The sequence below is a fragment of the Lonchura striata genome, chromosome 23 (assembly GCF_046129695.1).
Source record: "Lonchura striata isolate bLonStr1 chromosome 23, bLonStr1.mat, whole genome shotgun sequence".
Taxonomy (NCBI): domain Eukaryota; kingdom Metazoa; phylum Chordata; class Aves; order Passeriformes; family Estrildidae; genus Lonchura; species Lonchura striata.
This window is the reverse complement of record NC_134625.1, coordinates 9,103,494-9,115,581: the sequence shown is the minus strand read 5'-3', so window position 1 is coordinate 9,115,581 and position 12,088 is coordinate 9,103,494. Positions and strand designations below refer to the sequence as shown.

Here is a 12,088-nt window from a genome sequence, read left to right as displayed (position 1 = left end):
GCGTGGCGTGGCCGCCCCTCGTGGATCCATGGGGACGCCTGACCCGCCCAGGCTACGGCACCTGCGTGGCCGTGACTCAGCGAGCACCTGCCGAGGATAATGGGGAGGGATGTAATTAGGGTGGCATCTTCCTCCCTCCCTCCCTCTGGCTCCAGCCCTTAAACAGGGAGGGGCGCGTCGGGGCGTCACTCTGGGAGGTGGCGCAGGGTCACCAATGGTGTCAGGGGGTGGTGGCTGAGTCCTGCTGGTGGCTCCTGGTGCCAGGGTGGCATCTTGACGCTGGGCAGGGCAGTGTATGGCTGCTGCAAAGGACATGAGAGGCCTTGGCAGCCCCCAGGCAGTGTGTGGGCACAGGAGCTCCAGCAGGACCCTGGTGTGATGGGCACAGGAGCCCCAGCAGGACCCTGGTGTGATGGGCACAGGAGCCCCAGCAGGACCCACGTGTGATGGGCACAGGAGCTTTGGGACATGTGCACACCCAGCCCCGCTCCCATGGCCACTTCCATCCCTGGCAATTCCCTCCCCAGAGGATGGAGGGGCCAGGGCCAGACCTGGTCCCCTGCTGTGCCTCCCTGCCACCATGGTGTCTGGGATGGAGCTGGGGGTTTAGGGACGGGGATGGGGACAAAGGGTCTGGGAGCAGGGGGCCTCACTCCAGATGGGCAGGAGGGGGTTGCCCTGCCCAGGGAAGCCACATCTTGCCCCTCTGCCTGCTCCTCTCCCACAGACATTGGGGTGCTGGAGGCACATGGGGGTTGCCTGGGGGGCTGTGCCCCTCAGCAGGGTCCTGGTGCCCAGCCCCACACAGCCCTCATCCCCAGTGCCACACACACGGCGCCCGTGGCTCCAACACAGAACCTAGGTAGGGTTTTATTGTGCAGACAGAGAAACACTCCTTGGATGGTAAGGTGGTCTTTTTTTTCTTGTTGCTTTTCATAGGGTTCTTTTTTTTCCTTTTTTTTTTTCCCCTTTTCCCTTAACAGAATTTCTTTGACGACAAGCTGTGGAAATAACTACAAATGTTCACAAAAAAATGAGACTCGAGCCGCGTCCGCGCTCTGCCGTTGGGCTTTGCGCCTGCCCCGGCGCTCACCAGTACGCCCAGGGAGCTGGGCACAGCCAGGCCTCAGCTGGGCACGGCCTCAGCAGCACTAGACAGCAAGCAAGCAGGCAGGGATGGGCAGGGGATGGGCACGGGGGTAGGAAGCAGCTCTGGAGAGGAGCAAGGAGTGGGGAGCAGCTGCTGTGTATTGCTCTCAGCCGTGGTGGCACAGCCCGGGCTGCACGGGTGGCACAGCTGGATGCTCCTGCCTCTTCCTTTCCCTGTGCCCTCCCCTGGGTGAGGCTCCTCGGGGTCCCGTGGGCAGCCCTGGGCTGGCAGATCTGAGCTGTGCTGGCCATCCCTGTCCCTGCTCTCGCCAACCCCTGGCACCATCCTGGCCTTGCTGAGGTTGTGGGCTGCCCTTCGGTCCTTTGCTGCTCTTAAAGGGAGACGGGGAAATGCTGAAAGGGAGGAGGGAGAGGGGAGGGGGCACACGGGCTCCTCCCAGGAGCACAGTGGGATTTGAGGAAGACTGCTCTGCCTCTCCATGAGGAAGGGCTGGGGATAGCTCCAGATGTTCCCTTCGGGAAGACAAAGTGCCCCTACAGAGGAGTCCCTGCAGAGACCTTGGGGTCACGCTCCCAGAGGGGAACCCCCTCCTCACCAGCCAGCCCGGGCACAGCTCTGAGGGCTTGGGGAGGGCAGTGGGGCTGTGGCTAGCTCAGAGAGGCTCTGCTTGCCTCCACTGGTGCTGGCAGCAATTCTCTCGTCACAGCTAAGGGCTGGTCCCTGGGGAGAGCGAGTGGTGTCTCTGGCTTGGGCAGCCCAAAGGTACCAGATGGTGTCTGGAGGAGGCCTCACTTCCAGCTCAGCTGTAAGAAATAGATTAGGAAAAACTTGTTGCCGAAGCACATTTGCACTGAGCCCGTTCCCAGGGTCCCAGAGGAGCCCTAAGGAGGCAGGGGGGGTTCATGGTGTCTCCTAGACCTGCTCCCCTCTCTCCTCCCAGCCTGCCAGGCCCAGCAGCGTCCCATGGCTCCCCATTCACTGAGTCATTCTGTGCCCTCTCCCAGCCGTGGCAGCTCAGGGTGAGAGGAGCAGGGTGAGGCAGGCAGGGCGGGTGGGGACACCAAGAGCCCTGTCACCTCCAGGGGCCACGGGCGCAGCACCCACCACGGGCACCCTCCGCACGCTCTCGCATCACCCCCCTCTCTTACCTGCCAATCCAGCTGTCTTTCCCCAGTTGAGAACAGGCAAACCCCAAGAGTTAAAGGGATGGGACAAGCGAGGCTGAGGCCTCCAGTGCTCCCAGCACAAGCAAACCAGCCAGCCTACGGAGCGGGGAGGAGCGATGGGAGAAGCAACGCTGCCTAGCAGAGCCACCATGCTTCGGAGCGGGGCGCGTGTGCGTGGGATGGTGGGCCTCGGCACGGGACGGTGGTTAGCGTAAATATACGGCTAAATAGAGATAACACAGAGAGGTTTCACGGCTTCCAGACGCTTCAGCTTCTCTTTCCAGGGGCTGCGAGGAAGGCGGGGTGGCTGGGGTGCTCGGTGTGTGCGTGCGTGTGTGTGCGAGCGCTGTGAGTGTGTGTGTGTGTGTGTGTGTGTGTGTGTGTGTGTGCGTTTCGCCTTTCACAGGGACACGAAGTCCACGGCTTGCAGGAGAGGCAGGGAAAGGAGCAGCAGCAGGAGCCACGAGGTGTTCTGGATCAAGAGGCTGAAGCCGGCGCATTTCTCCAGTTTGTCTGTGAGGAGAAGGAATGGGGAGGGAGAGAAGAGAGGCCATGAAATCCCTCGGGAATGGGGCTCAGGCTGGGAGTTCTAAGGGTACAGGAACACAGCTTTGTGCTTTTGCTCTGTCACAGAAGTGCAGCACATCCCATCCTGGCCTGTTTCCCTCCCAATGGAGGGAATGTAGTAGCAAAGACTTTTTGGGACCCTGAGAAGCATAACCCTGCCTGTGCCTGACTGAGGTGACAAGTGGGTGGGCACCAGGTGAGACAAGGGTCTCTTAGCCCCTTTCTGGAGGACAGATCCTGTGGGCTGTAGGTGTGGAGGATCCCCACTGTCCTCTCCATGGGAGGATATCAAGGCAATGTGCCTGAAGTGGGACTCAAGAGAGGCAGGAAAAGTGGTGTGAGATGGAGTAGAGTGAACCCATCTGTGAGACGAAGCGCACCTGAATGATTGGGACACATTTATAGATCCTCCCTGAGGATCCACAGGGAGTTGTGGTGCTCTCTGCTGGCCCTGCCAAGCCAAGGAGCAGGTGGGAAGGGCTGAGGCCAGGTGCCACTGCCTGTCTCACCTTTGATAACAGTGATGTTCTTTATCTGGTTGCCGGTGTAGTCGTTGGTGGCCTTCAGCTCGCACATGTAGATGCCCTCATCGCTGGTGGTGAAGCTCTGCAGGTGGAGGCACACCAGGTTCTTGTGCATGGTGACGTTGGCTCGGCTCCGGTAGATGTTCTCGGAGACGCTGATGGTGCTGTGGATGACGTGCTTCCTGTTGTCCTTGGTGATGCTGAACTCGTAGGTCAGGGGGTTGTCGGTTTTGTTCTCATAGCGACAGTCCACGCGCAGGTTCTGGCCCAGCAGGCAGGCACTCAGGTCCTTGATCATCTGGCAGTGGGCGGCCTGGAGGACTGGGAGAGGCAGGAAGGGGTTGGACAGGGATCAGCGAGCTTTGGGGGTGCCCGTGCAGCCTCCAGGCTGCTCTGGGCCGAGCAGGGAGCAGGGAGGGATGTACCTGTCAGGATGACAGCGATGCCCACGGTGGGGTTCATCTCGCTGCTGAGGTGCCTGGTGGGGGCTGTCTCTGAGAGGGGAACCTGGGCAGGGGGAGAGAGAGGCAGTTAGCCAGGCCACTGCCCCATGGGTGTGGGCACTCGGTGGTGCAGGCTGCCCTTCTTGCACAGACAATGCTCTGGCGTCTGCTCCTCGTCACCAGCGTCTGATTCACTGCACAGAGCCTGGCTGGCACTGCACCCAGCTGGGGAACCAGGCACTGCGTTTCTGCCCAGCATCATCTTTGCACTTCCCCATCCACACTTTGTTTTCCCTGTCCAGATCTCCCCAGCAGACATTAAATGAGCATAGCCAGACCCGCAGCAAGGCCTGCCTGTCCCCTGTCCAGCCTTCTCCCCCTTTTGCCCTATGGCCAGCCAAGGTTCAGAAAGGTGAAACCAGGCTGCACCCCAGTGCCTGCACACCTTGACCAGAGGTCTGTGGCTCACGGCGAGGGGCTACCAGCTGAGGGACCCTCTTTGGGGGCTGGTGGGCGCCTGCCCTGCCAGCCCTCCCACAGCTCCAGCGGGTGAGCTCAGCAAGGATGAGTCATTGCAATGCAGTGAGGGAAAGGGGCCAAGAGCAGCGAGGAAGAGGGACACAGCAGCTGGACAGCGAGCCAAGACCGCCAAAGGATGGCACGAAGCCTCCAGGAGCTGAGCTCAGCCTGCCCGGCCACGGGCTGGAAGGGGTTTGGGTGGCAGCATCCACTGTCTGTGTCCCTGCCCGGTGCCCGTCTCTCTCCAGGCTGTGTGTGTGGGTAAGGGGCCCATGATGTGCCATGCAAACACCAGGGCTGCTGATTGCAGCCGGCCCAACGCAGCCACAAGGAATCAATTACAGGTTTGCAGGCTGGCCAAACAGCCGCGTGGGGAATCCAGCCGCAGACATGCGGAATGGAGGGACAGGGTGGGGGAGCAGCGAGGCAGCCAGCCTGAAGGACACACCAAGCATCTTGCAGTCAGCCCTCCAAGCTGGCTGTGTCAGGCCAGGTCCAAGAGGGGGAGCTGATAAACCAACCCTTCGGGGCTCCAGGCTGGCACAGGGGACAACAGACCCTCAGTTTGTTCCCTCTGAGCCTGGCAAAGCATCCAGGGAAGAGCTAGGAATTGCCTGTACCACTGCCAGCTGCATTTTTCTATTTAGCAATTTTTGGGTTTTTCATATAATATTCTAAGAGGAAATACCAAACCCATTTACTCACCCTGAAGCTCTGAGAAATTTCTTTATCCAGAGCCCTAAACCTTGGCCAGGAAGAAAAATTCCCTTCTCTTGATCTCACTGGCAACTCAAGAGGTTGCCAATGGGGTAAACACTTGAACTTCTGGATTCCTAGAAATTGTTCCCCCGTCCCTTGCTTTGTCATTTCCCAGCACCAATCTGCTCCCTTTTGAATGTCCTGTGGCACTATCTAGGTCATAGCCTGGCTTTCCTCCAGAAAATCCATGCAAAGAAGCTCACAGAGAGGGGTTTTCCTCCCATCTATGTGCCCAAACACTCAGATTTTCTAGGCTCTGGGGTGATAGCCCTTGGAGCCTTCTTCTCCTGCCAGCAGTGCTGGGAGCAGAGCAAGCCAGGTCACTCTCACCCCTGCATGATCCCAGGGGTTTGGCGTGGGGACAGGGCTCAGGAGGACGGTGGCATTCGGGGGGCTCCAGCTCTTAGAGGGCAAAGCTCCCGGCGCAGTCCCCACCAGCTCGGGGCACACCATGGACCCTATACCTACCCCCTGTGCCCACCAGCGCGACAGGCTCGGCGTGACAAACGACCTGCGGGGATGGGGACAGGGGCAGGCTGGTGGGCTGAGGGAACGCAGAGCCGCGGGAAGCCTGGCTGTGCCGGGGGGTGGCTGCCAGCAAAGGGGGTGCGCAGGGCAGAGCGATGGGGCGACCCTCGAGGGGGGCAGGAGGGCTGGGGGTGGGCGAGCTGCCCCGCCGCAGCAGCGCGGAGCGGGAGCGCTGCCGCGGTGCGGGCGTGCGCGCGGGCGCGCCCACCGGGAATGCCGCAGTCCCGAGCCGAGGGTGGGGGGCACCGGCAGCGGGAAGAGAAGCCGAGCCCGTGCCCTCCTCCAGCGCGCTCCGTCCGGCCGAGCATCCCCTGAGAGAGGGGAGAGATGCTCCCGGTGCCACCGCCGCGCCCGGCGGACCCTCCCCAAGCCCGCAGCCCCGCGCTGTGCCCCGAGCGCAGCGGCTGCTCCCGGCCCGGCGGCGTGCGGGGCGCTGCGGGGCGGTCGGTGCCTACCTGCGGGCGCTGTCCGGTGCTGCCCGCTGCCTGCGGGGCTGCCGGCGCTGTCCGGGGCTGCCCGGCGGGCTGTGGGCGCGGCGCTCCCGCAGTCTGGGCAGGGCTGGGCGGGCGGACCCAGCGAATGGGGGCCGGGAGGCGTCACTGAGGTTCGGCCCCCGGCCCTGCGGCGGGGGGCGGTGCGGGGGGGCCCTGCCTCTGCGGGACTCGGACGCCCCCGCCCCGGACAAGGGGCGCGCACTGATGCGGAAGGTGCCGTTCGCCAGCCTTATGTTCCTCAGGAAGGGTGACACAGCCCCATCGCCGTGGGAACATCATTTTGCGGAAGAGCTGCCAACCCTCATCTTCCCCGGCAGCGTGGGAGGTGTTTTGCTGGGAAAGGAGGATGGTTGGGATGGGGAAAAGAAGCATGGTGTGGGCTTTGCTGAGGAGGGGGCAGGTATCATCCACATGAGTTCAGCTCAGGTGCTCCGAGGGGTCACTCTGCACCAGGTCACCACAGGTCTCCTCCGTATGGGAAATCATTGTGGGAATGGCAAGATACTCAGCTGAATCAAAGAACCACACAATCATTTAATTTGGGAATGACCTTTAACACCATCAAGTCCAACTGCTAACCCAGCACTGCCAGATCCACTGCTAAGCCATGGCCCCAAGTGTCACATCTACAGCCTCTGTCTGTGATGTCACTGGATACAGACTTTCAGTTTTTGCTCCAGGTCTGGTGACAATGGGGACACAGCAAGGGCTTGCTCCCCACAGGCTCCCACAGCATGTTTGGGAAGGAGATGAGCAGAGCTGCTTCTGCACAGGCAAAATGTGACAAGAAGCCTGGGACAAGACCTCTTCCCTGCTCTTTGGCAAGGTCACGACAGCAGAAGAGGACAGCAGCAGGGAGCTGTTTTCCCTGGGAGTTTGGGTCTGGAGGTATCCCAGGAAGGCATAGAGACATACAAGATGGCCTGCCCTGCCCTCACCTCCTCCCACAGCCCTGGCTGGGCTCTGCTAAAAGGGCTGATACTGGGAAAGTTGATACAAAAGTCATGTTCTCCTCCAGCAGAACCTGATCCCAGGTGACACTTGAGTGCTGAGGTTTTGCAAGCTGGCTGTGCAGGTGGTTTTGCTAATTCTACAGAAGCTTGGCTCTGGCTGCTCGCTCACTGCATGGGCTGCAGGTGTGCTGGCCCAAACAGGGACAGTCCCTCAAGCTGGCCAGGTGGCCTGTGGTGTCCTAGGAACGTTGAGCAGGGTCCAGTGTGCTGCCATGAGGAGGGCAGAGGGCTGACCCTCGTGGCAGAGGGGTATTAGAGACACTGTGGCAGCATGATGCACCACACTACTGGCTCAGACTGGCAGGGCTGGCTATGGATGGGAGGAGAGGCATGGCAAAACAACAGGGAAAGATACCGAGGCTGGGAGCAGATGGATGCAAGGCAAAGAGACAGACACGAGGCACGCTGCAATGTTGTCGGGGGGGGGGGGGGGGAAACGTTGTAAGCACAAGGTCTATGTCCAAACACAGCTGTGATGTGAGGCAGCCCCTGTAACCACACACACACACACACGGGTACTTTTCACATTTCACATCTCTACAAGCTGTCTCCTCCACATCCCCACTCTCAACCACAGCTATTGCAGAGTGAACCAGGGAAGTCAAGCTCCAATGACTGGCTTTTAGAGGCGTGCAGTGGCTCAAGGCCCACTGTAAGATATTTGGGCTTCTTTTCAGTCTCTGGCTGTGGAGGCAGGCATGAGTGTGCAGTTTCTGGGCAGTGCTGGCAGTCACTTCTCTGCCTAAGTATTTGCAGGAGGCTCCTTGCAGAGGTTTTCCCTCTGGATAGTCCTTTTGCTGCAGATTGCAGCCTGGCTGCTATCCCTAAACCAGAGAAAAGCACCCAAGTCACACCGACTGCAGAGGCCTCCCAGAGGAAAGGGGTGGGGAGGAGAAAACCTAATAGTGACAGAGCAGTGGAGAGGGGGGCAGGCAGTGTTTGCAGTGGCAGGTGTCAGTCAGGGAGACAGACAGCAAGAGGAACAAGGAGGCGGCCAAACAGGCACAGTGCAGCACAGCAGTGCAGACACCAGCAGGAGCGAGTGGATGCGGCAGGACAGACGGACCAGCAGGCTGAGGCAGGGCACAGACAGCTCCCCTGGGAGCTCAGAGCAGCCAAACTGCCCCTGGATCCTCTCTAGGGAGAAAGCCAGGGCATGTGGGGGTCCCCGGGGGGAAATTCACTGCTCCCAATAGCTCAGTTGCTGCAGAAGCCAGCCTGGGAACAGAGGTTCTGAGCGGCACCATGACTCGGGTGTCTGGTGATGCTGCAGCAATTAAAACCTGGCCTTGCCCAAGGACATCCTGCTGCAGGAGACACCCTTCTAGGAGTAGGGTGGGTGCACATCCTTCCCAAGGGGAACATCTCTGCCCTGCCCTCAGCCTATCCCAAACACAGGAATTGGAGAGTCTCTCCCTTTTCCTCCTGCTCATGGATCAAAGCACAGCACCATACCGTGGGTCCTGCTCAAAACAATGCCCATGCAGCAACCATTTGCTCCCACACTGCCAAGTGCTGGGGAGAAGTGATGTGAGGACATGAACAACAGGACTTGAGGGTGGCCATGCTGTGGAGAGACCCCTGACACCCTCCCCATGGCCATTAGAGCTGGGACATTGCAACATGGAGGAGTAAGGGAGAGCATCTGGGAATCAGTGGTGGAGCTGCAGAGATCACAGCCCAAGGAGCAACTGATGCTCACTTACCTCACGGCTCAGCCCAGAGACAGGAGGGCTGCAAAGGGTTTGCTCCTCGCTGCACTAAGCCAAACCCAGGCCCTTCCCACCCTGTCTTTGAGGGACCAAGGAAGGGAGGCTGCAGAAGAGCTGTGCCCTTGATTGGAGAGACAGAATGGCCCTCGGGAGCCCAGCAAGGCCCCACAGATGCTAAATGTAGCACGGCCCAGATATGAAACCCCTGGGCTTTGTGGCAGTGCTGCACAGAACAGAGGTGGAGGAGACTGTGCTCCCCTGTTTCCTGCAGGCAGCCCAGAGCCATGGAAAACAGGGGCAGGCAGGATTCCTGCTGTACTGCCTGGGGTCACATCAGCCTGGCAAAGATGGCCAGCACAGAGCCCCAGCCTTCGTAGCCTGTACCTGCTTTGTGCCTGCGTCCTGCATAAAGAGAAGCCCCAGAGAGTGAAGATCTCCAGCAGTGATCAGGGCTAGGGAGTGCCCGTGAGCAATCAGCTCCAGCCCTGCACTGACACACTTGCCAGCAGCAACATCCCTCCCTTCCCTCCCTTGCTGCATACTCTGTCCTGGAGCTGCCTCGTAGCTCCCGGCTCTGTGCTCACAACCAGCCACAGGAGTGCCCCAGGGTGGGAATGTTGTCGAGGGGGTTTCTCTGGGAGGCTGCCAGCACTGAGCATTCACTGCAGTGTAGGATCCTCTGCAGTAAATCCTGCTTCACCTGCACTTCTGCCTTCCCAGCCTGCTGTGATCCACCAGACAGGACCTAGCAGTGGAGCCATCCTGCCAAAGCAGAGCAGAGCCATTGTCCCTGCAGCTTGACATCCATCTGGAGGAGGGGGTGACTATCTTTGTCTGCCTCCAGTCCCAGGCCACTAAAATCTCTTTGCAAGTCTTGGGAATCCTTGTGGGAGCCAGCCAGGACATGAGGAGCCAGCTCAGCTTGGAAGAGGAGGTTGACTGAGGTAGAGAGCTCTTGGTTTGCTCCATCTGCTCTCCAGACTGAGTGGGAAGGGTGCTTGGCTGCCTGCTCCAGCCTCCTCCTCACCGCTTCCCATCACATCCTGTTAATTCTTGGCAGGGAGTGGGTTTTTTTGGGAGAGCTGCTTTTTGCACTGTGCCCTGCAAACCTGATCTCTGCTGAGCTGCAAGGGAGACTCATCCCTGCAGGCAGGAGAGGCATCTCTGCCAGCTGAGCTGGGCAGGTCTGGCAGGTAACTCCTGGCTCAGCTTGCAGACCTATTTCTTACCTGCAGAGTGTGGTCAGTGGCCACAGGGCCTGTATTCCAAGCTCTTTGCAAGGTGCCACATCCCACGGGCTCTTTGGAGGGGAGTGAACATGGACAGAGCTAGAATTGGGAAAAGCTGCCACTTCAGATGGTGAAACTCCCTTGTGCCACCTGCTGAACACCTGTGACACTGCCACGCTCACTCCTTTTAAAATGGCGAGTACCTGTGGGGGCTGATACAGGATGTGCAGCACTGGAACCCTGAGAGGGAACTGATTCCCAGATAAACCTTAAGGCCCTTTGTTTTAGGGAAACTTGCTCATGTTGGAAAGGAGAAGCTGCTGGGGGTTTCCAGGAGGTGCTGGACGGAAAGAGAGGTGTAGAGCAAGCACCATTTCTGCTAACCATCCCTAGCCACACTTTCCCCTCTGTCTCAGGAGACATGACTAATGCAAGTTACAGAAAGTGGAAATAGCTTCCTTGATTATTCTCTTCCTATCTGCTGGGCCTTAAATAATAGAAAATGATTATTAGCATTCCTTATTTATGAGGGAACCATTAGGACAGGGTGGTTAACTCTCACCACACAGGTTCCTAGGGATAGCACCAAAGAACCACAGGAAGCATCTGCCTGCAGGGTCTCCCAGTGCTAGGAAGCCCCAGATTCTGGAGAGAGACAGGTTAAATCCAGTCTACAACTTCCTCCTGAGGGGCAGCACCAATCTCTGCTCTTTGATGACCAGGGACAGGAGGTGCAGGAGTGGCTGGAGCTGTGCCAGGGGAGATTTCTGTTGGATATTGGGAAAAGAGGGTGGTGGGGCACTGTCCAGGCTCCCCAGGGCACGGTCAGGGCCCAAAGATTGCCAGAGCTCCCAGGAGTGTTTGGACACTGCTCCCAGGGATGCACAGGGTGGGACTGTTGGAGCTGTGCTGTGGGAACTCAATGACCCCTCCCTTCTCAAGATATTCCATGATCCCATAAATAACGGCAGTTTTGCCCCTTTCTAGCACTGCACAGGGCTCAGTCCTACCCTGAGGCTGTCGGGAGCCTTGGCTGGGACCCGGGCAGTGCTGGCAGGGCAGCGGCTGTGGCTGCACACACAGAGCTCCCCTTGAGCAGCCACCAGCTGCTCCTGCCCTGGGGTTTGTGTCATAGCTCCAGCGCTCCCTCCTCTCCCCATTGTTAGCAGGGACAATGGCACATGTGCAGGGCTGAGGGAGAAAGGGCTTCCCCTGCTCTGAGGAGCCCTCCTGCCCCAGCCGAGTGCCTAGTGGAGGAGGCAGCCCTGCCTGCCCACACCCCGGGCTGTGGCTCCTCCAGGCACTCTGCTGTTTCCCTTCTCGGCATCACCACCCAAACACCAGCAGCCCTCCAGCCACACCAACCTCTTCTGCTGTACACGGACACTCAGGGATTCCTCCCGCTTCAAAATGGCAAATTGTTTGGAGCAGGGGGGTATTGGAAATCAGGCGACCCCTGATGGGAAGAAATTATGGTGTTTGGTTCTAGATCAAGACTGAAGGATAGCTTTATTAAAACTAGACTATATTACATTAATATACTATTTAAGAGATACTATCCTATTCTACATACTTCATTCTTATCTAATTAACTTACAAACTTGTGTCATTGTTGAGGCAGGACGGGAATGAAATTACTCTAGAAGGTGAGAGAGTAAAACTCTGATTTATTCCAAATACATCGCTCTTTTATAGAGAGCATTGTCCAGACCAATTCGATTGGTCCCAGAGTGAAAACATCTTACCCATTGGTGTGCAGTGAATGACGTTCAGTGGCAGAATTTATCTATAAGCAATGTGAAGAACAAGAGAGATAAAGAATTATTTACATTGCTTCCCAACTGTTTCTCAGGTTCCTGCCTGGTTAGACACCCTCTGTTTTCCTCTCTGACTGAACTTAGAATATCTATAAACTCATGACTCTGCTGAGAGCCTGAGCCACAGCTGGATCCCACTGATCACTGAACCCAACCAACCTTCACCAGAATCCAACCCAGGTGAACAATCTCCACACCACATTCCA

General features: G+C 58.4%; 1 protein-coding gene across 1 annotated transcript; it reads right to left on the bottom strand.

Annotated features, from left to right (window-relative positions):
• Positions 1 to 845: 845 nt before the first annotated feature.
• THY1 (Thy-1 cell surface antigen) lies at positions 846 to 6,205 on the bottom strand. The gene is made up of 4 exons (XM_021540498.2): positions 6,073 to 6,205; positions 3,794 to 3,875; positions 3,354 to 3,689; positions 846 to 2,790 (listed from the first exon to the last, which is right to left on the bottom strand). The coding sequence occupies exons 2-4, from the start codon at positions 3,828 to 3,830 to the stop codon at positions 2,678 to 2,680; spliced, it is 486 nt and encodes a 161-aa protein (XP_021396173.1). The 5' UTR covers positions 3,831 to 3,875; positions 6,073 to 6,205; the 3' UTR covers positions 846 to 2,677.
• Between the last annotated feature and the right edge of the window lie 5,883 nt (positions 6,206 to 12,088).

Excerpts from the sequence above, each read along its gene's own strand:
- THY1 (XM_021540498.2), bottom strand. The coding sequence starts at position 3,830 with ATGAACCCCACCGTGGGCATCGCTGTCATCCTGACAG. Across the intron at positions 3,690-3,793 it reads CATCGCTGTCATCCTGACAG|TCCTCCAGGCCGCCCACTGC; the intron begins GTACATCCCTCC and ends TGCCTCTCCCAG. Across the intron at positions 2,791-3,353 it reads GAACATCACTGTTATCAAAG|ACAAACTGGAGAAATGCGCC; the intron begins GTGAGACAGGCA and ends TTCTCCTCACAG.